General features: G+C 42.0%; 2 protein-coding genes, 1 long non-coding RNA gene and 1 pseudogene across 22 annotated transcripts in view; 1 reads left to right on the top strand and 3 right to left on the bottom strand.

The window, feature by feature from the left end:
* Window positions 1-27,006, bottom strand: part of LOC115931439 (uncharacterized) — a 113,495-nt gene that overhangs the window by 81,617 nt on the left and 4,872 nt on the right. Inside the window, exon 3 of the long non-coding RNA XR_010134629.1 lies at window positions 26,575-26,716. This is a non-coding gene — a long non-coding RNA (uncharacterized lncRNA). The remainder of the gene's footprint in view (window positions 1-26,574; window positions 26,717-27,006) is intronic.
* On the bottom strand, window positions 4,765-4,846 carry LOC115932080 (uncharacterized; annotated as a pseudogene).
* Window positions 10,788-12,491, bottom strand: LOC129528925 (collagen alpha-1(I) chain-like). The gene is made up of 2 exons (XM_055372076.2): window positions 11,511-12,491; window positions 10,788-11,232 (listed from the first exon to the last, which is right to left on the bottom strand). Exons 1-2 carry the CDS (start codon window positions 12,474-12,476, stop codon window positions 10,936-10,938), a joined length of 1,263 nt encoding a protein of 420 aa, XP_055228051.1. The 5' UTR covers window positions 12,477-12,491; the 3' UTR covers window positions 10,788-10,935.
* The window catches only part of ENAH (ENAH actin regulator), a 159,570-nt gene continuing 144,870 nt past the window's right edge, over window positions 12,307-27,006 (top strand). For 14 of the 20 annotated variants that reach the window (XM_055372062.2, XM_055372045.2, XM_055372042.2 and 11 more), the window contains exon 1: window positions 12,307-12,440. In XM_055372062.2, the coding sequence (XP_055228037.1) occupies window positions 12,436-12,440 (5 nt within the window). In that variant the 5' untranslated portion in view covers window positions 12,307-12,435. Of the gene's footprint in view, window positions 12,441-12,692; window positions 12,809-23,013; window positions 23,177-27,006 lie in introns of those variants that run through there. The other 6 variants (XM_019031089.4, XM_063708410.1, XM_055371999.2 and 3 more) reach the window with 4 other exon arrangements.

Below are 27,006 nucleotides of genomic sequence, written 5' to 3'. Positions count from 1 at the left end.
TGAACATCTTTCAGTTGGAGCAAGAGCTTCAACCACAAATACTTCTCTCAGTGCAGGAGCCATTGCTCTATTCAAGGACTTATGGGAAGTTGTTGAAGAAGAGAATGGGTCTATCAGTTAGCTTTTATTGTAAAACAAACTACTCCACAACTTTAGTGGCCTTAAAACAATGTGTTGACTGGGCAGTTATTTTGGTCTAGATGAGCTCACCTGGGGCTGGATGGTCTAGAACAGTCTCATGCACAGTCTTTCAGTTGGCAGGCTACTGGTCCAGGGCCTCAGCTTGAGCAACTTGATTCTACTCCATGAAGTCTCTCATTCTTCAATAAACCCGTCCAGGCTTCTTCACATGGCCATCATAGGTTTCCAGAGAGCAGCAAGAAAGGGTGGGCCCTGATGCAAAAAGCCCTTTACAAGTCTCTGCTTGTGTCACATTTGCTATTGTACCACTGTCCAAAGCAAGCCACAGGGCCAAGCTCAGGGTTAGTGAGGGAGAGGCCAACCAAAAGCATGGATATTGACAGCGTAATGATTGTGACAATTTTTGTAAAAAATCTGCCACAGTTAAGAAGGAGGGAAGGATAAAGGAAGGAAGAAAATGAGGGAGATCCAGGGACTTAGTGGTGCTGCACCCTCTATTACTCTGGTCTATCATTCTGTTGAGGTGAGCAGGCTGTTGGCACAAGCTTAACTTCAAAAGAGCCCAGGGCATCTGTGGAAGCACCTATGGCTGTGTTTGAACCTGTGGAAATATTACCCTCAGAGGTTTCTGCTTTCTGGGTTTGTTTGTTTGTTTTTGAGACAGAGTCTCGCTCTGTCGCCCAGGCTGGAGTGCAGTGGCGTGATCTCAGGCCACTGCAATCTCCACCTCCCGGGTTCAAGTGATTTTCCTGCCTCAGCTTCCCAAGTAGTTGAGACTACAGGTGCCCACCACCACAGCCAGCTAATTTTTTTGTATTTTTAGTAGAGATGGGGTTTCACCATGTTAGACAGTATGGGATGGTCTCCATCTCCTGACCGTGTGATCCGCCCTCCTCAGCCTCCCAAAATGCTGGGATTACAAGCGTGAGCCACCATGCCCAGTCTGTTTGTTTTTTGAGACAGAGTCTTGCTCTGTCTCCCAGGCTGGAGTGCAGTGGTGCGATCTCTGCTCACTGCAACTTTCATCTCCCGGGTTCAGGTGATTCTCCTGCCTCAGCCTTCCGAGTAGCTGGGACTATAGGCATGTGCCACCACACCCGGCTAATTTTAGTATTTTTAATAGAGACGGCATTTCACCATGTTGGTCAGGCTGGTCTCGAACTCCTGACCTCAGGAGATCTGCCCGCCTTGGCCTCCCAAAGAGTTGGGATTACACAGGCGTGAGCCACCTGGCCCGGCCAGGTATCTGTTCTTTGTAAATTGACTCCCACCACCAAAGAAAAATCATTCCCTCACCCATGCCTCCTACCCCACTCAAGAATGTTGTTCTTGTTTAGTTAAACCCACGCTCCCTAGCCGGAGGCTCTTTGAGTAGTTTTGGATTTGGTTTCCCAATATACTATTTTATGTCCCACCCCTTGCAGTAAGAGAGCTGTCTTCCTGACCAAGGGTGGGCCCATGATTTGGTTCTGGCCAATAAGAGAACCTCTTCACCCTGGTTGCAGCCAGTGGTTCAGGATGTACATGTGACTCCTGGTCCAATCAGAGAGACCTTGCTACTTGGACAGATTGTCCAGCTTTGGGATCACAGTACTGGTAGAAAGTGAAGTTGGGACTATATATAGGAGGAGAAAATAGGTCAAAACACAAAGAAAGGCAAAGATAGGCAGAACTAAGAGATGGAGAGGATGCCATTGTTTGAGCCCCTGGATCTAGCTAGCTGGAAGAGCATACTGAAAATATACAGTAACATTAAGCTACTTTGAATTGGATTTCTATCACCAGCAACCAGAATCCTAACAAAAAGACCAGATAGAAGGTAAAAGCATAAAAGCTCTTTTTCTTTGATGGGGGTGATGGTAATGGTGGGAGTAGTTAAGTTGGCATCAGGACCCCTTGTTATTATACTCCACTGACTGTTCTCTCTTGGAGCCCCATCACTGAGAGCCAGTTAAGGGCCTTATAGTCTTTTTTTTTTTTTTTTTTTTTTTTCCGAGACAGAGTCTAGCTCTGTCGCCCAGGCTGGAGTGCAGCAGCCCATCTCGGCTTACTGCAACCTCTGCCTCCCGGATTCAAGCGATTCTTCTGCCTCAGCCTCCTGAGTAGCTGGGATAACAGGTACCTGCTACCATGAAGGGCCTTATATTCTATTGGTTGATGCCAAATGAATAGAACTTAACCAAGAGAGCAAATTGCCTCACTAACTTTATTTATTTATTTATTGAGACACGATCTGGCTCTGTAGCACAGCTTGGTGTGCAGTGGCATGATCTCAGCTCACTGAAACCTCTGCCTCCTGGGCTCAAGCCATCCTCCCACCTCAGCCTCCTAAGTAGCTGGATCTACAAGGCATGCACCACCAAGCCCGGCTAATTTTTGTATTTTTGGTAGAGGCAAGGTTTTTCAATGTTGCCCAGGCTGGTCTTGAACTCTTGGACTCAAGCAATTGCCCGCCTTAGCCTCCCAAAGTGCTGGGATTACAGGTGTGAGCCACCTCTACCTAGATTGCTTTAATTCTTCCTTCCCTATTCTATCTCCTCATCTAGTTTTGGAACAGAGTTATTCTGGAAAGCAACTCTTGAATCAAACCTGACATAAACTATTAACTTAGCTAGTTACATCAACTTTCAAAATTAAACAGACTGTCCAGTGCTTGGGATACCAGAAGACCATGAAGAATCACAGGCCAGCTTTCTTAGGAATTGCTTCTTAACTTAATTTGGGCATCATTCAGTAGGAAAAGAATGCCAAGCCAGACTTGATATTAAACAGAGGCCGGAAGATATAAATAACTCAAATAGAGCAAATCAAGAATCACCATCTCACTAGTAGGAGGAGAGAAAATAAAGTGAAAAATAAGAAGGAAAAGACCAGACTGTGAACTTTTGAAAGGAAATATTATTTGCAAGTGAGAGACACTGAATAAAATCAAGTACAATGAGTTGCTCAGTGAACATTACAAAAAAACGCACAAAACAGGAGCTATTTAAAGACTAATTATGAGATGTTGACAGATATAAAATGCCACCTGAGTTAGACAAGAAAACCTGAATGGGAAGCTAGGATAGTGGTTTTCTATTCAGGGCCTTTCCCTGAAATATAAGCACCCTCATTGGTGATAACTTTTAAATGAGCAAGTCCTAAAAAAAAGTTTTTCACAAGAATATAAATGAAGAAATAGATGAGTTATTGTCAAAGATTTTGGTACATCTCATCCTAGAGTAAGACTTTTATGGCAAATTGCTTTGCAGACAACCAAAGCTAAATATAGCATCAGGTTACTTTTGGGGTACAGTATCCCTTAGCTACTCTCTGAATCTAATTAGAACGTTAATAAAAAGAATGCTAGACATTCTCAGAACACCTTTAAAAACACACTGGCGCCGGGCGCGGTGGCTCACGCCTGTAATCCCAGCACTTTGGGAGGCCGAGGTGAGTGGATCACGAGGTCAGGAGATTGAGATCATCCTGGCTAACATGGTGAAAACCCGTCTTTACTAAAAATACAAAAAATTAGCCGGGCGTGGTGGCGGGCGCCTGTAGTCCCAGCTGCTCGGGAGGCTGAGGCAGGAGAATGGCGTGAACGCGGGAGGCAGAGCTTGCAGTGACCCGAGATCGCGCCACTGCACTCCAGCCTGGGCAACAGAGCGAGACTCCGTCTCAAAAAAAACCCCAAAAAAACAAAAACAAAAACATTGGCTTACAGGTATATGCATATATCCAAACTCAGCAAATTGTATACATTAAATATAGGCAGTTATTTTTTTAAAAAATACAAAAACACAAGAGACAACACACACACACACACACGCACGCACAGGCTTGGCTTTATTTTGTTTATCACCCTGTGTTCAACAAAAACTGTTAGCATTTCTATGAGTTTTTCGTTTACTGAGTTGGTTTAAGTAACTCTACCCCTATAAGCTTTATAAAACCTCCACTAGTATGCCTGAAATATCAAAGTTGAAGGAGTGGTGAGTGAATGAATGGCTGCTGGCTACTTCTCTAGTAGCATTACTGTTCTGGAAATGAAGTCCTAACATTAATTTGGAGTTGTAATTTGGAGGCTCATTTAACTCATTTATTGAGCCCCTACAGTGCACAAAGCCACAAGCCTAAGCACTAGGAATCAAATCTGTGCCTAAGGGAAGGCCTTATTTATTGCTTGGGAGATAGAAGTGTCATGATTTACCAGATAGGATATCTCTGTAGTTTCTAGTGGCAGAATGAGGAAGTTAAGGAATTGAGAGTATTTTGTTTGTTTTATTTTTACCTTCCATTTCCTAAGTGGGCCTTGAGGTTTTTTTTTCTTTTCTTTTTTTAATCAGAGGAAGTAAAGTGAAATAGAAGAGATCCTGTGGTGCAGAGGTTAAGAGTGTGGGCTATGAAACTGGCCTTTCTGGCCTTCTCATTTACTAGCTGTGTGACTTTGGGCAAGTCTCTTAACCTTTCTGTGCCTCACTTTCAAGAGTTGTATAGCAGGCATGACTATAATGATACCCACTTCATAGGAATATTGTGAAGATTAATGGAGTTAATATAAGTAAGTGCCTAGCAGGTGAGTAAATACGACTATTGGTCAACCAATCACTTAGCTACATTCATCTCTTACATTCCTGCCACTCAAATAACATTATTTTTCAATTAGCAATAATCGCGCCTCGGATAAACCTCATTGGCTACGATACTGCCACTGCGCAAAGCTATAACATTATTTTTCTTAAATATAAAGCTTGTTTGTGTCAGACTCCATCTAAGGTAGGTATTCCCACAGAGAGGGGCCTGAAATAAGAGGCTAAATTTAAATTTTTCCCTCAATGGCTTTAATTATTGATTTGCAGTTCAATTCATTTGCTACCAAATAGAGTATTCAATCACTGGCTACTTTGATCAAAGAACCCAACAGCTTCATATACAAAATGAGTACAATATCAACATTTTACTTCATTAAAAGTTGGTACTCATGATAAGTGAGTTAAGGGTATTAGAATGTTTGGAGGCCAAATGAAAGTATTATAACTAATGACACATAATGACATTATTTATCTGATTATTTCCTGCCTTTCAATTTTAGAAAGACTTGACTAGAGGCTGAATTTGGACATTAAACCCAAGAAAATGAACATTGGAAGATAATTTCTCAAAGTAGAATTTGGCCAGGTCACCATGCTTAGCAACCGTTTCAAAGAGAAAGACAATTGAGATTTTTAATGAGCTTTGAAACTTACCTGAAAGGTGGGATAAAAGTGTGGTGTTAAGCAGTGTGAATTAATTTTTTTTTTTTTTTTTTGAGGCAGAGTCTCACTCTGTTGCCCAGGCTGGAGTGCAATGGCACGATCTCGGCTCACTGCAACCTCCCCCTCCCAGGTTTAAGCGATTCTCCTGCCTCAGCTTCCCGAGTAGCTGGGACTACAGGCGTACACCACCATGCTCAGCTAATTTTTGTATTCTTAATAGAGATGGGGTTTCACCACATTGGCCAGGATGGTCTCAATCTCCTGACCTTGTGATCTGCCCACCTCAGCCTCTCAAAGTGCTGGGATTACAGGTGTGAGCCACCGCACCCGGCCTGTGAATTAATTTTAGACAGCTTGTTTAGGATACATCCTAGTGGTAATATCTTTCTTCTGTACTGTAATTAGCCAGAAAATAATCTTTTATTTAATAACATTTTTTTCTGATCTCCTTTGAGGAAATACTCTAAGGTCAGTTGTCACCTGATCGTATTGTCTGTGAAAATTGAGTGGTATTCTAGTTTTATTACAATAAATCACTTCAATGCGAGAAAGAGGGTACCAATCTTTTTTTTTTCCTAGCTACCAGCTAGATTTTATAAAATAGGAGCTAAGAGTTCAGAATTAGATTATGATGATCGTTTCTCTTTCTTTCTTTCTTTTCTTCTCTCTTTCTTTCTTTCTTTCTTTCTTTCTTTCTTTCTTTCTTTCTTTCTTTCTTTCTTTCTCTTTCTCTCTCTCTCTCTCTCTCTCTCCCTCCCCCTCTCTCTCTCTCTCTCCTTCTTCCTTCCTTTCTTTCTTTCTTGACGAACTTTTGCTCTTGTTGCCCAGGCTGGAATGCAATGGCGCGGCCTCAGCTCACCGTAACCTCTGCCTCCCAGGTTCAAGCGATTCTCCTGCCTCAGCCTCCCAAGTAGCTGGGATTACAGGCATGCGCCACCACTCCCAGCTAATATTTTTGTATTTTTAGTAGAGACAGGGTTTCTCCATGTTGATCAGGCAGGTCTCGAACTCCCGTCCTTAGGTGGTCTGACTGCCTCGGCCTCCTAAAGTGCTGGGATTACAAGTGTGAGCCACCGCGCCCGGATGGCGATGGTTCTTTTCTATTTTCTTTTTATTTTTTGGGACAGGGTCTTGCTCTGTCACCCAGGCTGGAGTGCAGTGGTGTGATTATGGCTCACTGCAGCCTCAACCTCCTGGCTCAAGCCATCCTCCACCCTCAGCTTCCTATGTAGTTGGGTCTACAGGTGCATGCCACCATGCCTAGCTAGAATTTTATTTTTTAGAGAGATGGGGTCTCACTATATTGCCCAGCCTGGTCTCGAACTCCTGGGCTCAAGTGATCCTCCTGCCTCAGCCTTCCAAAGGGCCAAGATTACAAGCATGAGCCACTGCACCGGGCTCGACACTTATTTTCAATCCAATTTCTAGAGCACTATAATTTGATTGATATCTAGATATGGGGACCACCTGCCATATTCTTTAAATGGTGGCCATAGCTGAATTTTGTGGGAAAAAAACGCATTGCATTTTATAGAATATGGCCTCTATAGACTAATGTTACTCCAAAACCATTCAGGCTATGGGAATCTTCTGCCAAATCTAAACACTGTAGAGCTAAGAAAAGAAAGAGACTCTGGGGAAGATGAAATGAAATTAACTGAATAAATCCTAATTTGGAAGGGAGAAAAATGACAAATGGAAGAAAAATGCAAAAGGCAGAGAGGCAAATAGTTTCCTCTAATGTCTGTGTCTCCTGATAATATTTTAGAGCTGACATTATATATGGGCAGCTAAAGCTGAAAGATGAGAAATAAAAATATCTTGAATCCTACCGGAATATCATGTTCTACGTTATTTTTTTTTTTCCATTCTTGGGGACACAAACAAAAATTACACTGTGAACTAACTGCCACAAAAGAAAACAAAATACTGTTAGGTATAGGCAGAAAGTGTACAATCAAGTTCACTCCAAACTACCTTCTCTTCCTTACCCATCTGTAAAGTAACTTAATTTTTCGAGGGAGAGCCTTTTTTTTGGGTGATGGGGGAGACCGTGCCTACAATCCTTAGCACTGATTTCCTAACTGCTGAGTAGCATTAGTCACGCATCCTCCTCATGCCCATAAATGGAGGACAAGCCTACACTGATGCTATCAGATGAATTTAAACAAGGCATGTTCCAAGTGAACCCTCAGAGCCAGACTGACAACACTCCTGCAGCAAACTCATCTTCAACAGAAGCAAATTTTATTTCCTTTTCTGAGTACACACTGCTAACAAATGTATAGGCCAATGTGATGGCTCTGTACTGTACACCTAGGGCTTGGAGCAGGCCTCCTACTGTGATATTAAGCAGGGGTGGCTGGGCGCGGTGGCCCACGCCTGTAATTCCAGCACTTTGGGAGGCCGTAGCAGGTAGATCACCTGAGGTGAGGCGTTCGAGACCCGCCTGGCCAACATGTTAAAACCTGTCTCTACTAAAAATATGAAAATTAGCTGGGTGTGGTGGCGGGTGCCTGTAATCCCAGCTACTGGGGAGGCTTCGGCAGGAGAACCGCTCGAACCTGGGAGGAGGCTGCAGTGAGCAGGGCTCTCACCACTGCACTCCAGCCTGGGCAACAGAGCAAGAGTCGGTCGAAAAAAAAATAAAGCATGGGTAAAAGTTTATCTGAGAGACAGTTGAGGTCTATATACTTGATGTTAACAACAGAGTATATTTCTTTTGATGAATAGTTTTTAATTAGAGAAGTCATTCACTCATTTATTCATTCACCTTTTAAATACCTGGGTGCCTACATGATGGGCCAGCCATTGGGCCTTGGGCCAGCAACCCTTATGAGAGAAGAGTTCAAATGATTTCCACTGTTCAGCCAAGCCAACACAATCTCAGCTAATTTTTAGTTTTTAATTTTAATTGTTTAGAGACAGGTTCTGTCTCTCAGGCTGGAGTGCAGTGGCCGGATCATAGCTCACTGCAGCCTCGAATCCCTGGGCTCAAACAATCTTCTTGCCTCAGCCTCCTGAGCAGCTGAGACCACAGGGGTGTGCTACGATACCTGGCTCATATTTTTCTTCTTTGAGACGGAGTCTCGCTCTGTCTCCCAGGCTGGAGTACAGTGGCACAATCTCGGCTCACTGCAACCTCTGCCTCCCGGGTTCAAGTGATTCTCCTGCCTCAGCCTCCCGAGTAGCTGGGATTACAGACACCAGCCACCACACCTGGCTAATTTTTTGTATTTTAAATGAGATGGGGTTTCACCATGTTGGCCAGGCTGGTCTCAAACTCCTGACCTAGTGATCCGCCTGCCTCAGTCTCCCAAAGTGCTGGGTTTACAAACCTGAGCCATCATGCCAGGCCCAGACCTAATTTTTAAGCAGAGTTTATGAGAAGAGAATCAACTTTAATTTTTATTGCCTTAGTGCACTCTCATCCCATAAGAAGGTAGTTTGATATAGTCGAAGGAACAATGGACCAAGAATTGGAAATCCTGAGTTTAAGTTGTGGGCAAGTTACTTAACCTCTCTGGGTCTCACATTTCTTTTCTGAAAAATGAGTGGGCTGGACCAAAGATTCCTTCCATCTCTAAAATTCTTTTATTCTATATGGTAAAACATTCCACAGCATTTCCTTTGTGACCAGAATTAGTCGGTGACTTCCTACCTCAAGTATCGCTTTGCCCTCTTTGAATGTTAAACCAAATATGAACAAGAAGCAATAACATTTTGTCACAGCCAACAAATTGCCCTTCCACAGAATGACCTTTGGGGGTCAGGCCACCCATTGCAATATCTAAATCCAAAAGGCAATGAATGCTATGACCAACTTGTGAGCTGGCAGGCTGCCATCCAAAAGGATGGAAATGGTTGTAGGCAGCCAAAATTCTTGGCTGGTACATTTTTAATAAACATAGAAAATAAGAACAGCATTTTCCACTTGGATTGCTTAATTTGGTGCCCATACCATTGGAACATTTGCTGTTAGAATAAAGATGATGTGATATATCACTTATTTAGCGCAGGATGGATTAACTTTCACAAATGAGAAGTAGGTTATGGAGTCATCTGTAAGGAATTTTTATCCTTGTTTCTTGTGTCTGGCAGGAGATAGCTTGAGTCATTACAGCACTCTCTCCACCCCTTTTGGCCCTTTGTAAGAGTTTTCCCTGAAACATAAGCTCTGTCGGATTTACTGTATTGCTATGAATGGACTAAGGCAAATTGGTGTGACTTCTTTGTGGTCGAATATGTTTTATTAATACTTTTCCAAGATGGTTCAATATGTCTTAATTTTTCCAAGAAAAAAGTCTCCATAGCACATGTTCAAATACTTGAGGTATGTGTTTCAAACTACAGGGAGAAACTTACGTAAGACAATGACCCTCATAGTTGGTAGCTATGATTTTTAATCATGCTTGTTGCACTAATTGATCCAGTTACTTGAGCTCTATGTTTCCCTGTCTCTACTTGCAATATGGCAACTAGGACATTTGACTGGCAAGTTTGTTTTCTCTCCAGTGGTTGGAGATCCTTGAATAAAATGCCCTCTGTAATGGTAAGCTATAATTAGAGATGTGGGTGGAAATTAGCGTTCTTCAAGTACACCATGTTTAAGGCAGAGGCATCATGCTTTCTACTACCTGAGGCCACCTTGATCCTCTGCCATAGCTCCGGGTCACTGTTTCTATAGGGCTGTTGGTCTAAGGCTGCCGGTTCCAAAAAGAAAATAACTCGGTATTGAGCTCTGAAACCAGGAATTTTTTTTATTTTTTATTTATTTATTTATTTATTTTTTAGATGGAGTCTCGCTCTGTCACCTAGGCTGGAGTGCAGTGGTGTGATCTGAGCTCACTACAACCTCCTCTTCCCAGGTTCAAGCGATTCTCTTGACTCAGCCTCCCCAGTAGCTGGGATTACAGGCGTGCACCACCACACCCGGCTTTTTATTTTTTATTTTTAGTAGAGACAGGGTTTCGCCATGTTGGCCAGGCTGGTCTGGAACTCCTGACCTCAGATGATTCGTCTGCCTCAGCCTCCCGAAGTGCTGGGATGACAGGCGTGAGCCACCGCACCCGGCTGAAACCAGGAAGCTTTTTTTATGGTTAAAAATGGGCTACACAGTTCAATTATAGACAAATCAGGCATTGACCACGGATCACTATAACTTGTCTTTTCATTTGGAAGTGTACATTATCCCAACCTTCCTAACTATCTTTTGAATGGTACCTGCATCTTAAAACAAAACACCAAAACTTTTGAATGGATTCCTGGAGTCATGGTAGGTCCTCCATTTTGGATGAGATCCTTCAGCAATAGGATGGATCCCTGTAGCAACAACCCTTTTCTATCCTCCTCACCTTTTATACAGAAAGTACATCCCTGTCTTCCGGACTAAAAGGAGGCCGTAATTCGTACAGTTAAAAATTTTATTATTGGATTTGTTTTTAGATTAAAAAAAAAAACCGAAAACAAAACCTTCAACAATGATCAATTCTGGCTTCCTGGATGCCCTCCTCCCCGACTTGACTTGAAATGAAATTGCCTCGCCAGTATTTTATATCTACTTTTTAAGGGAGGTGACTTCAAGACCATTGGGAATGACGAAAAATTTAAAATTATCATTAGTTCCTCTCTCTCCCCGCCCCCTGCCCGGGATTCCCTCTTTGCTAATGACGCTGGAAAGCGGCTCCACTGGCTGCGTTTCTCTTCTTCCACTCTTGCGGCGACACACTGTTCCGCGCGCGTCTCCCGGCGACTGCGTTTCCCCGAGAGTCGGCTGCGTTCGTTTGGGGATGAAGTCATCCTTATACCTAGTGTGCACATCAACTCGTTCCATCGGCGCAGCACGCTGGGATTCCTCGGGAAGAAAAGGAGCGAAGGGAACAATGATGACCATATTTTCCATTTATATGCCCCTCCTCAACTCCGCAGGAATCGCTGGGTGCAGCCGCGGCGAGGGCGGGCAGTTGGGCTGACCGGGATGCCCCCCGATTCCCTCATCCCCGTCCTGAGACCGCAACAGGGCGGGCTGAGCACTCGCCCCGCGCGAGGGCACCCGGCCGCGAGCCGACCCGGAGTCTCCTGGCCCGGCCCTGTGCCCAGTCACGCGTCCAAGCTCCCCACGCCGGTGCCTACGGGTCTGGCGCCCAGGAGGTCTCGGCGCCTCGGTCTCCGCACCGCGGCCGTGGGGGAGGCCTCGGAGCTCCCCAAGCCTCTGGGGAGCGGGAGGCGACGGGGAGGGGGACGACGGTCAAGGACAACCACGGGCGAGGAACCCCGGGCGAGGAACCCCTGCCGACAACTGGCGGGAGGTGTTGGGCGGGAGGGGGGGGTGGTGGCCCGCCCGAATCCCAGGGGGGTGCAGGGGGCGGGGTAGGGAGGCAACAAAGAGCCTCTCTCCGCCGCCGCCGCCGCCGCCGTCGCGCTCGCTCTCTCCCAGCCTCGCTCTCCGCAGTCCGGCGGGGGCCCGGCCGCCGGCGCGGGGGAGCGCGCCCGGCCCCCCGCCTCCCCTTTCCTCCCCTCCCCCCGCACCGCCCCCTCGCCCCCGGGGGAAGGAGGGGAGGAGGGCGGCGCCTGCGTGTTCCTCCGCCGCGCGCCCCGCCTCCTCCCGGGCTCCTCGCGGCGATCCCGACTCTCCTCCCGCGGCTGCAGCAGCTGCCGGTTGCACACGGCCTCGGCGGCGGCGCGGCGAGCGCGGGCCTGTGGAGCGGCGGCCGGGCGCGCGGCCCCGGCGGGCACCCCTCCGAGGGCGGCCGAGGAAGCTCCGGGAGGAGGAGCAGGACCACGAGGAGGTGGGAGGCGGCGGCCGCCTGGGGACCAGCTCCGCGCCTCGGCCTCTCCGCCCCCTCCCCAGCCTTTCTCTCGCCCTCTTCTCCCACACTCCCGGCCGGCGCCTCGGCTTTGTGCGAGGAGATGGTGTAGCCCCCTGGCCGCCGAAGGAGGAGCCGGACACTTGTCTCCCGTCTCCGAGCTGCTCCCCACCCCTGGAGGAGAGACCCCCCTCGGCTCGGCGCCTTCTGCGTCTCCCGGCTGGTGGGGAAGCCTCTGCGCCGCCGGCACCATGAGGTGAGGGGCGCGCGGGGCGGGGGCCGGGCGGGCCATTGTGCCGCGGGAGCCGCGACCCCCGTTCTCCTCGGACCCCGCCTTCCCTCTCCCGGCCCGGCGCGTCTCCCCTGGTCTCCGGTCTGTTCCTCCCCCCTCCCCCTTTTGTCCCTTCCAATTTCTCTTTCTTTCTTGGAAACCTCCCCAACCCGTGTGGTTTGGGGGTCTCGCTTCATCTTTCTCTCATTTTTCCTCAAATGCTCTTCTTTCACCCAGGATTTCCCTTCCTAAATTTAATTTGCGCCTGGCTCCCTCCCCCAAGCCTTTGCAAGCGAAACCCGGGAGATGGGGAGGGGTTCGAGAATCGAAGCGTGCGTGTTGCTGGGAAACAGGTATTTTTTCGTATATATGTAAAAATTTCATGCACTTTTGCCTCCGAACTCTCGTGTTTAATTAAAAAAGGAAGAAAAGTTTGAAAGGTCTGAAATCTCTGCGGGTAATAAAGTGCCTCTGGTAGGGGTAGGTGAAGGAGCTGTGAAAGGTGAAATTTCACGATGGTGGGGGAAGGGAAAGAATTGATTAGGTTCACGTGGTGGGGGCAGTAAAAGACTGGGATAAGTAAGTTGGTAGGGGTGTGTAAGCGGGGGCGGGGAAGGGATCTGTTTGGAAAAGCCTTTTCTCCCCTTTCTCTGTAGCAGCCTGTGTTGCATTGCAGCAGCTGCTTTTTCCCTTTGCTCTGTAATCAATAAAACAGGAGCTAAATTATTTTTGCGGCCCCGAAGAAGAGAATTGAATGTACTGTCGTAAAATATTTTTTTAATTGATACGATGAAACATATGGTGTGATATTTTTCTTTATTGTTTCTCAAATTGTGTAGGAGAATAAACCGTGATGTGGTGTGTCATTCATTGGAGATTTTTTTTCCAGCCTTTCCTAAACCTGTTTTGTGTCCATAACCTTCTCTTTTCGGATTGGTGCAAGACTTCGTGAGAAATGGGACTTGGTAGACTGAAGGCTGATCCATTCTGCGTTATCATCCTTAAAGGCCTTCCTTTTGGGTTAAACAATTGTGGATAAAGTAAATTACTCCATTTCTCTCTCCTGGAAGAGATAGTCTTACAGTTCATTTGGATTTGAATCTCCTTTGTGTTAAAGATTAATGGCCAACCGTTGCTAAGACCTTTATAATGTAATACAATGAGATTTGAATGATATAATCTACAAATTCCTTCGCTTTGGCAAGAAAATGTCATGTCATTGGAATTCTTTCTCAATTTCGGTAGTTTCCATTTTAAACTTTGCTTTTCATTTTTTTTTTCTATCAAGGTTAAACGTTTCCATTTTGCTTTTATATATATATTGTGATATATCTTTGTTGAATTTTTACTTAGGCTTACTGTGAATTTGAATTTTTTTCTCTGATTCCAAGTTACCTGTATTTATGATGGCCTTAAAGAGTGAGTTTAATGTGGTGTCTCTAGGCGACTGACCCCTTTTCCCTTGATGATTTCACACAAGTTATTTTCAAATATAAGCAATGAGTTTAAATAGTAATTATAGCATACAAACCAAAAAACAATCTTTGTAAAATATGGCTTGAAAACTTTGAGTCATATGTTTGAGCATGACTTTTTTTTTTTTTAATCAAGTTACTGATGTCCTTGAAAACTCAGGAACTATAATATACATACTGTTATATCTTGTAATATTATATGTTGTTGGTTTCTGTTTTAGGGATCTAATGCCGTAGGGATCTTGCAGACCAGAAGTTATCAGTTGTTTCAAACTTTGGGTAAACTTATCTTAACATTGAGAAATATAAAACAGGGAAAGTTTTTTTTTTTTTAAAGATGCAGTCTTGCTCTCTTGCCCAGCCTGGAGTGCAGTGGCGCGATCTCGGCTCACTGCCACCTCCGCCTCCTGGGTTCAAGCGATTCTCCTGCCTCAGCCTCCCAAGTAGCTGGGATTACAGGCGCGTATCACCACGCCCGGCTAATTTTTTGTATTTTTAGTAGAGACGGGGTTTCACCATGTTAGCCAGGATGGTCTCCATCTCCGGACCTCGTGATCCACCAGCTTCGGCCTCCCAAAGTGCTGGGATTACAGGCGTGAGCCACGGTGCCTGGCCAAAAGTGGGTTATTTTTAAATAAAAACAGGAATAGTTGCCTAATTCAAAGATTGTGAACTAAAAAAAAGTTACCGTTTTGGGTATTCAGTGAAGTTTAATCACTGTCATGTATAGATGTCAGTCTGTCACAGGTAAATTATGTCTTCACTTGAAAATTCCTTTTCTAATAAAAAGTAACTTCTGTTTTTCAAGCTCTTTTCTTGCTCTGTTCCTTATGAAGTGTAGAGAGAGAGGAACCACGCTGATGTTTTCCAGTAACGTAAATATAGAACTTGGTACACAGGTCTGAAAAGTTTATTTAAGCAGTCTACAGTAATTCTTCGTAGGCTAATTTTGAATAAGAGCAGGAAAGAGGGTCAGCTTTTCACTTTGGAAGGAACTGGATTATTTGGCAGGTGGTTAGGTAGTACTTAGATTTGCTTAGATACCTGTAAAAGTGAGATTGGTATGGGATAAAACGTTCTTGTGCTGCTTGCAAAAGTCTTTGGAATATTCTTTGGGATATTTTGGTGCTTAGGAGGTGCTTTTCAGGTTATATTAATATATGCTTAGTCTTTATGCTTTCAAGTCCTGTGGGACATTAATGTTAGTCTTTTAAGTTGAGTCCTTTTTGGTTATATTAAGAGGTAGTTCTGATGTTTCAAAGGCCATCCAGAAATAGGAATGCCTGAACAGGAATTTCCAATTAAGTCGGTCAGAATCCTGAACAGAGGATATGATGAATATATTACGGTATAACTATTAGTGGTATCTGTCAGATGACTTTAATTTTAGGAATAGCATGATCACTGTGTATAATCTTATACAGAAGAGAACTGAATAATAGTTTATGTTCCTGAAACGGTCATAGGCGTTTGAGTAAAATGCAGTATATAGATTTACTTGTTAATATTTTGCTTAAAGATGAATATTTAAAAAATGAAAAAGCATATTACTTACACAGGACAGTGGAAAGGTTGAGACCAAAAAGCTGGTACTTTTAGTGTCCTGTCTGTTTAGTTCTATTCTTGTTTTTCATTTATGCAATGTTTCAAAAGTGTAAGATGCTTTGTGATTAAAGTGTGCGTGTATGTATGTGAATGCGTTTGTATGCATGTACATACAGTGTGTGCCTTTTAATTGCATTTTTAAAATTAGTTGGTTTGTTACTTAAGATTTTTTTTTTTTTTTTTAACTGAAAGAGGAGCTTGTCTGATCTAAAATAGTTGCATGTAGCCTAGTGGCTAAGGAGAGCTCAGAAGATTTTGTATTTACATTCTTGGATCCGTATTAAAATAGTCCAGGCTTCCACTAGCTACTCTGACTTTCTCATATAAAAAGGTATAGTAGGGTTATGAGGATTTGTCCAAGCCATTTACTAGCTGCGTGACCTTGAAGTAATCACATTATTTCACTGATGCCTTTTTAAAAAATATGTAAAAATAGAGATAATTCTTAACTGAGTAGTGAGGATCAAATGATAATAGAAGGTACTTTATACACTGGTAAGCCTTAAATTTATGTTACTCCTCCTGTTTCCAGGCCTATTTCTATGTTAGACTATTTGGGTAAAACTTCTGGGCAGTGGGCTCCACCTTGCGAGCTTATTTAGCTCAAGGATGTCAAAAAGACCACATTTTTATTATTTTATAGGTGAGGAAGCTGTTTCCTTCTTGTGTGTTTCCTTCCTTAGGGTCTTTGAAGTATCTTCATTTGTGGTAATCATAAATTTTATATACATTTCAGAGTGTGGTACAATCAAGGGTCAGAAGATCCAGGTTTTGTATGCTGACCTGTTAATTGAGTAAACTGGTAAAAAAAAAAAAAAAAAGAGATAATCTTATATTTCACAGGATTGTTTTGTGAAGTGTCAAGTGAGATATCCATGAAAGGATACAAACAGTAGTCTCTTTGTTCCCATGGGTCTTCATTTATACTCGTAGCTGTTGGATGTGTGACTTTCCCACAGAGGTTTATTTTAGGAGCAAGAGCCAAATCTTCATTTTTTGAATGTCAGTATTGTAGGAATTTACTAAGTGAATAAATCTTGAATAAGAGTGTGGATTAATAGAGAAAATTCACTGAAGTTTATTCAGTATTCAAGGTGTTGGATACCTTGTTGGCCCAGTTGGATTAAGCAAAATAACTATGGAGGCACCATTTGGCTGGTATAGAAGAAATTACATACTGAATAGGTTTTGGTGATTTATCTTACAGAAGGCTTAAAACAGGTGATTGTATAACTTGTAAAACATCTAGTCTTTATCATGAGTGTAAGAAAGATTTGAAAAAATGTGATTTCAATTTTTATATGGTTGTAGGGGAGTAAAAGGGTATTTAAACCCTACTTGTGCCAACTTAAAGTTGTCTTTTCCTCTTTTTTCTCCTTCTTGTTTGAAATTGATGAATGGAATTGAGTGGAAGTAAAAGTTAGAGAATATGAGCTGAGGCTGTACTTCAGTGGATGCTTCTTCAGATAAGGGTTTACGAAATTTTCATGACTAGAAACAAGAAGGGGACTCCTTGTCAGACCTGGGATATAGTCCTTGACTTGCCCCTAACATGCTCCCCCAACCCCCTTGTCCCCCACTATTCCTGTGTGTTCCAGTGCACTTTACATGTTTTTTTGCTATTGCATTTATTCTGTCTTATAATTATGTGGTTCTTTTTGTCCCTCTTCATTGTAAGTTCCTTGAAGAGGATTTTTATATTCATGGTACTAGCAAAATACTAGCATTTTTATATTCATGGTACTAGCAAAATACTTGGCAAATAGTGGGTGGCCTGTGTAAGTGTTTGACTTTGACTGCGTTGCTCTTTTGTAGAATCTGTTCACTAACAACCCCATTTTTGGAATACCTGTAGTGTTCTAGAAGCTCTACTGGATATTGTAGGGTGTAGTGTAGTATTTGGTGGATACTAAATGTTAATAACATAATTTAATTAAGCAAGCAAAAACTCACATCCTGACTCCAGGAATAGGTGTAGAATTTGGTTTTCTTTTGTTCTTTTTTAAATTTTAATTTAATTTTTATTTTGTAGAGATGGGGTCTTGCTATGTGGACCAGGCAGGTTTTGAACTCACCTGGCCAGAATTTATTTCTTATTCTAACACAGAGCTCGGAAGTGGCTACAAGTGTCAGGATTGTCTAAATTCTAAGCCCTTTGGGGGATACCATGTTTACTTGACTTTATGATTAACTTCTGAATTACTGAAAGGGCCATCAATCTGTTTTTAAGTCTCTTTGACCAAAGAACGTGTAAAACATTTTCAAGTAACAAGCATATGCATCTCTATTGGTTTAATTTATTTTTACCCCATTTAGTGCTTGCTTTGTTTTGATTCTTTTTTTGTTTTTTGAGATGGAGTCTCACTCTTGCCCAGGCTGGAGTGCAGTGCCATGATCTCCACTCACTGCAGCTTCTGCCTCCCGGGTTCAAGCATTTCTCCAGCCTCAGCCTCCTGAGTAGCTGAGACTACAGGCGCGTGCCACCACGCCCAGCTAATTTTTTGTATTTTTAGTAGAGATGGGGTTTCACCATGTTAGCCAGGATGGTCTCGATCTCCTGACCTCGTGATGCGCCCACCTCAGCCTCCCAAAGTGCTGGGATTATAGGCGTGAGTCACCGCGCCCAGCCCTGCTTTGTTTTGATTCTTATCAGTGCTTCAAATACCAATCACTGGGTAGTGTATGATACTCTTGAAGTATCAGTGTGGGCTGCCATAACAAAATACCATAGACCGGGTGGCTTAAACAACAGAAAATTATTTTTTATTTTTATTTATTAATTTTTTTGAGACAGTCTCACTGTGTTGCCCAGGCTGCAGTGCAGTGGCTCGATCTCGGGTTACTGCAAGCTCTGCCTCCCGGGTTCACACCATTCTCCTGCCTCAGCCTCCTGAGCAGCTGGGACCACAGGCGCCTGCCACCACGCCTGGCTAATTTTTTTGAATTTTTTAGTAGAGATGGGGTTTCACCGTGTTAGCCAGGATGGTCTCGATCTCCTGACCTCCTGGGATTACAGGTGGGAGCCACAGCGCCCGGCCTAGACATTTATTTTAAGGTTCTGGAGGCTGGAAGTCAGATCAGGTTGCCAGTGTGGATGGGTTTTGGTGAGGGTTCTCTTCTTGGCTTGCAGAAGATATTCTTCTCTCTGTGTCCTCACATGGTAGGGTGGGTATGGGAATCCTGGGGTCGGGGAGATGAGGGGAGATTTCTCTCTCCTCCTCATTTCATAAGGCCATTAATCCTATTGAATTAGGGCCCTGTGCTTATAACTTAATTTAACATTAGTTACCTCCTAAAAGCCCTTTTTCCAAATAGAGTCACATTGAGGGTTAGGGTATTAACATATAAATTTTAGGGGAGCACAGTTCAGTCTATAGCAGAAGATAACTACATTTTTTTTTTTTGTCAGTGCGTATAACTTTGGAAGAAAATAATTTGTTTAATGTTTAGGTGAACTTTAGATAAGTTTTATTTTAAGTAACCAGAAATTGTTTACTAAAGAAGATAAATTAGGGGGGTTGATTGATTTATACAAGATATCCGTTAAATTTTCTAGAAATATCTTTACACTGGGAACCTTCTATTTTACAATGATTAAAGTAAGTTTTATTAACAGGCAACTTTTCCAAAGACTACTTTGGGTATGAGGCAATGTATGTATATCTAAGTGTAGAGATTGAATGGTGTAGGGTAAAGAGGACAGGCTTTGAAGTTAACTCTGGGTTTGACTCTAGTTTGACATTTACTAAATAATTTATTTTTGAGTGGGTTATAAACATTTTTTGGGATCGAATATACTTTGTGAATTATAGAGTTGTTGGGAAAATTAAATAAAATTCTGGCATAACACTTGGCACACAAAATGAGCTTGATAAGAGTAAATCCCCCACTTCTATGAAAGTCTGACATCTCTTAAGTTTATGTTAAGAATGTGAAAAACCATGTAAAATGGTGCAGCTGCTTTAGAAAACAGTTTGGCAGTTCCTCAAAAGTTAAACATAGAGTTATCGTATGACCCAGCAATTCCTTTCCTAGAAATGAAAACATTTGTCCACAGAAAAACTTGTACACAAATGTCTATAGTATCGTTATTCATAATAGCCAAAAAGCAGAAATAACCCAGATGTGTCTCATTTCATGAATAGATCATCAAAATGTGGTATGTCCATACAACAGAATAATATTTGGCCATCAAAAGGAATGGAATTCTGATATATGCCACAGTGTAGATGGAAGCATTATGCTAAGTGAAATAAGCCAGACACAAAAGGCGATATATGCCATGATTCCATTTATATGAAATGTCCAGAATAGACAGATCTATATAATAACACCAGAAGATCTCATTTGCTTTTTACGTGAGTTGTTTCTGACATTTTTATTACTTTGGATTAATATTTTAAATTGACATCTTCATGCTATTTAAAGAAGAGAGATTGAAGATAGAACCACTGGACATTTCTCTGTAGGGAAACAAGCATGTGGGAGTGCTGAGGTGGAAACCTTGGTAGTGGTGGCTTTGAAAGGCCTGAACAAATTTTGGAGCTGTATCTTCGTGCTAAGGAGACAGCCAGCCATCTCTTTGGTAGGCCTGTTGTAAGTAAGGATGACTAAAGTCGCCAGTAAAATGTGATGAAGCAAATCCATCAGAATCTTCAGAAAACTTAAATCTGGGTGGTGATTTTCTGGGGTTTGTTTACAGTAGTCTTAAATACCAAAAGTTTTGTCTTTGGGGAATGAGGTAATCATGATATTTTTAAATAAACTGAGCCCTTTTCCAGTGGTAAAGGCCTTATAGAACATCTGGTCTTGGTAAGAATACATCTGATGATGTATTCTACCTTTAACTGTGCCTTAGAGGTCCTCAGTCTTCTTTCCTTTTTGGTATCTGTTATATTTGCAACTTGGCGGGGGGGGGGAACTTTATAAAGAACCAAGAACTTAAGTAAAATAAAATGAATAGCTCTTGAGGTGAAATCTCAAGGGAGTCCAAATTGCTCCTTTTACAGTTCAGTGAAGGGATCTTTTTATGCAGTCTTAATAATTATTAAATACTGGTTATTTGAATATCTGCTTTGTTCTGCAGTCTTTCTCCTCCTCCCCCGAATTCTCATGTTAGACTGATATTGCAAGCAAAATTGTGACCGTTCAGTTTTTAACAATTTAAGATTTATGTATCTTAAGTTTTCATTTAAAACTTTTACTTACAGTCTACTTAATTGTGGTCTTTGCAGTATTTTTAGAAAAATAAATCAATTACTGTTGTCCATGTGTCTGGTCAGTATTTTTTTAAATTACTTTTTTCCTTCCATTGTAAAGTAGTACAGATTTTGAACAGATTTTAGAAGGCATGGAAAGTATAAAACATTTATTTGTGAAATGTTAAATCCAAGCCATCTAGTATTTTAATATTTTAATGTGTAGATTTCTAAACTTTTTGTAGTGCATTTGCAGCCATCATTGTGCGTGTACATATGATTATATATAAAAGTAAGATTATACTATTTAAAAATGGAATTATACTATATTTGTATTGTGTATTTTGTAGCTTGTCCCTTTCCATATATATAATATCTATACTTTTTACATTTTATTATTTTTATTTTTTAAATAGGGTCTTAAACTGTCACCCAGGCTGGAGTGCAGTGGTGCAATCATAGCTTACTGCAGCCTCGAACTCCTGGGCTCAAGCGATCCTCCCATCTCAGCCTCCTGAGTAGCTGAAACTACAGATGTACGCCACCACACCCTCTAATTGTTAAGATTTTTGTGTAGAGACAAGGTCTCGCTATGTTGCCCAGGCTGGTCTTGAACTCCTGGCCTCAAGTCATCCTCCCACTTCAGCCTCCCAAAGCACTCGGATTACAGGCATGAGCTGCTGTGTCCAGCCAGTAATTCTTGTTCCTAACTATATAGCTACATAACTTTAAGTGACTGCATAATATTCCATTGCTTTGGATGGATGACTTTGTCTACTTAAATCTTAAAGATGGACTTTTAGATTTGTTCCATTATTTTTGTTATTATAAAAAACACTGCTGTGAACATCTTTGGTCATATGTCTTTGTGTACATATCTGATACTGTTTTAGGATACATTCCTAGAAGTAAAATCAAGAAGTAGTGCTGTTTTTTTTTTTTTTTGTTTCTTTACTTTTCTGTATCCAGTCTATCATTGTCCTACCAGGTCACCTTCACTTGCTTCTGTCCATCTCACTGCCTCAAGTCCAGGCCACTGTTATCTCTTACCTGAACTATTAGTGTTTCCTCATTTCCATTCGTGTCCCCTGTTCTTCATGCATCACTCAGAATACTCTTAAAGTGGAAATCAGATATTGTTATTTCCCATGTAAAGCCTTCAGCGGCATCTTAGACTAAAACCCAAATTTGTCATAAAACCAAAATTATTAAGGTCTTGCGTGACCTGGCTCTGCATTCCAAGTTCCCAGCACAGGCCTCTGTGAGTATGCATAAGTATTTGAGTGAATAATAAACAAAATGACTAAAGGGAGTTGTATCAGTTTTTGATACCACATTACCAGATAAGCAAGAGTAGATGAGATTTCTAGTTACCCCACATTCTGGCCAGCTTAGGCCATTATCGGTCTTTTAATCTTTGCCAATGTGATAGGCAAAAGGTGTTACCTCATTGGTTTAATTTGTATTTCTTTGATTACCTGTAGGGTCTCTTTATTTGTTTATTGGACAGCTTTATTTTTGTGTGGATGTCTGTTCATGTGCTTTTCTGTTTTCCCAATGAGATGTGTAGTTTTTCTTCTAATGATTTATAATAATGAGGATATTCACTCTTCATAGTGCATGTACATACATCGTATCCGATATCTACTGCTGTTTAACAAAGCATCTCAAAGCCTAGTAAAGCTGTTACCCGGGCTGGAGTGCAGTGGTACAATCATAGCTTACTGCAACCTCGAACTCTTGGGCTCAAGTGATCCTCCCACCTCAGCTTCCTGAGTAGCTGAGACTACAGATGTGCTATGGATTGGCTGGGCAGCTCTTCTTACCTGGACTCATTCGTGTGTTTTCCTTCACTTAGGTTCATCTGGTGTGTCTATCCCATCCCTCTGCCTCATCACTCACTTAACAGTAGCAGCCTCTTCATGACAACATGCCCTAGTATGAAAGCTCTTACCAGACCTCAGCTTGCATCCTGTTTGCTTATGTTTCTTTGGCCAAAACAAGTCATATGGTCAAGCCCAAAGTCAGTGGGGGAGGTGATTACACAAGGACAGATCAAGAGGTGCGATTCATTGGTGTAAACTTTACTATATGTATCTTCTTTTTTTTTCTGAGATGGAGTCTCACTCTTTCTCACCCAGGCTGGAGTGTGTGCAGTCATGCGATCTCGGCTCACTGCAACCTCTGCCTCCTGGGTTCAAACAGTCCTCCCATTTCAATCTCCTGAGTAGCTAGGATTACAGGTGTGCGTCACCATGCCTGGCTAATTTTTTTGTATTTGTTCTTCTTTTTATTTTTGAGATGGAGTCTTGCTGTGTCCCCCAGGCTGGAGTGCAGTGGTGCAGTCTTGGCTCACTGCAACCTCTGCTTCCCGGGTTCAAATGATTCTCCTGCCTCAGCCTCCCAAGTAGCTGGAATTACAGATGCACGAGACCACGCCCAGGTAATTTCTGTATTTTTAGTAGAGACAGGGTTTCACCATGTTGGCCGGGCTGGTCTCGAACTCCTGACCTCAGGTGATCCGCCTGCCTCGGCCTCCCAAAGTGCTGGGATTACAGGTGTGAGCCACGGCGTCCAGCTGTTTTTGTGTTTTTAGTAGAGATGGGGTTTCATCATTTTGGCCAGGCTGGTCTCGAACTCCTGACCTCACGTGATCTGCCCGCCTCAGCCTCCTAAAGTGCTAGGATTATAAACATGAGCCACCATGTTCAGCCATGTATCTTCTGTAATACTGAGTTTTCCATTCTTTTTTTCGTCTGTATATTAAGATTTAAAATTTTATCTTTAGTGAAGTGTGCGGCAACTCATTGGTTTCTTTTTTTTTAATTAAAAACTTTTTTTTTTTTTTTAAGAGATGGAGTCTTGCTGTGTTGCTCAAGTTAGTCTTCAACTCTTGGCCTTGAGTGATCTGTTTGCCTTGACCTCCCAAAGTGCTGGGATTACTGAACCACAGTGCTTGGCTTAGTTTCTAGTTTAATGGGTTCGACATGGTACCTTTAAAAAAATTCTTACATGTTTAGAAGGAAAATGCATAATTTTTTACTATATAGACATCATATAAAAGCATATATAATATACTCTTAGCTCTCTTTTTTATCGTTAAGTACATTTGTTCTCATTTTTCTTTGTCTTAATTTTATTTAAAATGTATGTACTTGTATTTGGCCGGGTGCGGTGGCTCATGCCTGTAATCCCAGCACTTTGGGAGGCTGAGGTGGGTGGATCACGAGGTCAGGATATCGAGACCATCCTGGCTAACACGGTGAAACCCTGTCTCTACTAAAAATACAAAAAATTAGTCAGGCGTGGTGGCGGGCGCCTGTAGTCCCGGCTATTCGGGAGGCGGAGCTTGCAGTGAGCCGAGATCGCGCCATTGCACTCCAGCCTGGGCAACAGAACGAGACTCTGTCTCAAAAAAAAAAAAAAAAAAAAAGTATGTACTTGTATTTAAACCATAAAGCTTGTGTTTTTAAAAATGTTTTTCCTTTGCTAATTAACTTAATTTCAGTGTTGGCATTTAAATTCAGTTTTCTTAGAGTTAAAAAAAAATGTAATCACTGTTATTGAGTACTTACTGTATGAAACCTTTATTAACTCATTTAACACTGATAGAACTGTTATCTCTATTTTATAGATGAGGAAATTAAGCCACAGAGAGTTAAGTGACTTGCCCAGGGTCACCCACTTAGTAGAGAGTGGAACTGGGATTCCATCTCAGGCAGTCAGGTTCCAGAGCCCATGGTTTTTAACCAGTAAGCTCTCATACATAACTGTTTGTAATGGTTAACTTTTGAACTGAAGCTTATATTTGAATTTTCCAAATGTTAATGTGTGAGTGAGTAATTATTTTTCCTTGTGATTTCATTGTTTAGGGGGTCTTTACTTTCTGAAAATAATTGGCATAAGAACAAGATCTTGTAGGATGAATTGACCTAGAACATTTCAGAGATAATAGTACATAGTTGGGGTGGGGAGAAAAGGCTTTATTTGGGTTTAATCTTGAAAAATGAAACAAAACTATGAAAACATTCATGTTATGGTTGCAACTATGTGTTAAATTATTAGAATGAAAGAAGAATGAATCAAATGTTGGTTGCTTAAAAAATTTTACATAATTTTTCTGAGAAAATTGTAACATCACATGAAACTATCCATGTTATGATGGACTTTTGCAGTATGATCATAAAGACAGTCCTTTTTGCCAAAATATTCAAGGGCTTCATTAGTTTTCCTAACTTTACTTTGATTTTCAGATTTTCTTTTGACCTCCTGGTAATCTCATCTTTGTTAGTTCTCCAGTTATTAATTTACAATCTGTTAAAATGCTTTCAGCTCCAAGTAACTGTTTAAGACTTAAAGTGCTTAAATATTGAGAAAATTTATCTCATATAATTAGAGGTCCAGAGGTAGGGTAGGCTCCACACATACTACAGTCAGTGGGTCACTGATGTCTTTGAGGACACAGGTACATTTTGCCATCTTTGGTGTTCACTCATCTTTATATTGGTAACAAGTGGACAATAGGGCTTCCAGGATTCACATTGAGACCCAGTAATTCTTGGAGGAAGTAGGACCATCCTTCGTGTGTGTGTGTGTGTGTGTGTGTGTGTGTGTGTGTGTGTGTGTGGTTTTAATCCCGCCATAGTCCGTTTTGTGCTGCTATAACAGATACCACAGACTGGGTAATTTATAAAGGAAAGAGATTTATGTGGTTCACAGTTCTGGAGGCTGAGAAGTCCAAGATCAAGGGGTTGCATCTGGTGAGGGCCTTCTTGCTGTCTCATAACATGGTGGAAGGCATCACAGAGCGAGATGGTGTATGCTCAAAACAGAAAAAAGGGGTTGAATTCCTGTGGTAACTAACCCACTCCCATCATAATGTTATTAATCGATTGATGGGGGTGGAATGCCCATGGCCGAATCACTTCTTAGTACTGTTACAGTTAAATTTCAACATGAGTTTCAAGATTCAAACCATAGCAGCTCTCTTAAGGTATCATTTATATACAGCTAAATGCATAAATCATGTATACATATAGCTTGGTAAATTTTTACTATGTATACATACCTGTGTAGCCACCAACCAGGTCTGGATACAGAACACACTTAGGCCATTAAGTTCCCTCATGCCCCTTCCCAGTCAGTATCTTTCCAAATACTCATTTTTTTCAGTTGCTTTGTAAAGAGTTTTCATCATTTTCAGTGACTTCATAAAGGCCTACATCTTTTGGAATGTTTGCACTTTCACTTTGTAAACGATATGCATTGTGTTGCTTTGTAATTGAAATAACCTGTCAATCATTGAGAGACTGACAGGGCAAAGGTGAAATGGCCTGACATAGAGGCTAATGCTGCTTTGGGAGGGATGTTTAATGGGGACTGATATTATAAATGTTTAGTTCATTAGCGGATATTTTTGTGTTAAGAATACTTTTGCTTCCCTGGCAACTTCTGTGTCTGATAATGAACTTTCATTTTAAGACCCTTGTACCTATTTTGTTCTGTATTACATTTTTACATATATGTCGTTATAGATTCTCTAATTTATTGCATTGGTCTATTACTCCTATGCAATCTGTTAGCTGTGAGCCGTTAGATCTTTATGAAATTTAGATTTGATCAGCTCAGCCTTGAGTCTGAACTACTTCAGTGCCTTCCCATTGCTCTTGGAATTAAGACCAAGCTCCACTAAGCTCCTTCTCATTATGGCCTAAGTCCCGCATGATTTTACTTTCTCAGTGATTCCAAAGTAAGTAAAATGACCCAATAAGAAAAATCTTCAACAATAACTTACAAAAAAGTAAAAATGTGCATAGGTATGACCCATTGCCTTAGACTTACAGTTTAGTTGGGGAGACAATTTTCAAGAGCTGGCAGAGCATAGTGGCTCATGCCCATAATCCCAGCAGTTTGGGAGGCCGCGAGGTGGGTGGATCAGTTGAGCCCAGGAGTTCAAGACCAGCTTAGGCAACATGGTCTATCTCTACAAAAAATACAAAAAATATTATTAGCTGGGTGTGGTGGCGCACACCTGTAGTCCCAGCTATACTCAGGAGATTGAGGTAGGAGGATCACTGGAGCCTGGAACGTTGAGGCTGCTTTTTTTTCAAGGTGTTTGCATTTTGGGGTTAGTCAAGTTTAATAGAATCAGCATTGACTTCAGAGCCATTCTGCTATTTACTGGCTGTGAGACCTTGACTTTCCCAAACCTTAATTTCTTTTTTTGCAAAATGGGATTAATAATTCATTGCCTTGTTTTGAAATTTGCTATAA

Source organism: Gorilla gorilla, chromosome 1 (genome assembly GCF_029281585.2).
Source record: "Gorilla gorilla gorilla isolate KB3781 chromosome 1, NHGRI_mGorGor1-v2.1_pri, whole genome shotgun sequence".
Lineage (NCBI taxonomy): Eukaryota > Metazoa > Chordata > Mammalia > Primates > Hominidae > Gorilla > Gorilla gorilla.
This window is presented reverse-complemented; position numbering and strand designations above follow the sequence as displayed.

What these genes read in the sequence shown, in the direction of transcription:
- LOC129528925 (XM_055372076.2), bottom strand. Translation starts at nt 12,476, where the DNA reads ATGGCCCGCCCGGCCCCCGCCCCGCGCGCCCCTCACCTCATGGTGCCG. An exon ending in ACCTCCTGGGCGCCAGACCC is followed by an intron (nt 11,233 to 11,510) that starts GTAGGCACCGGC and finishes TTTCTTCCCGAG; the next exon opens with GAATCCCAGCGTGCTGCGCC.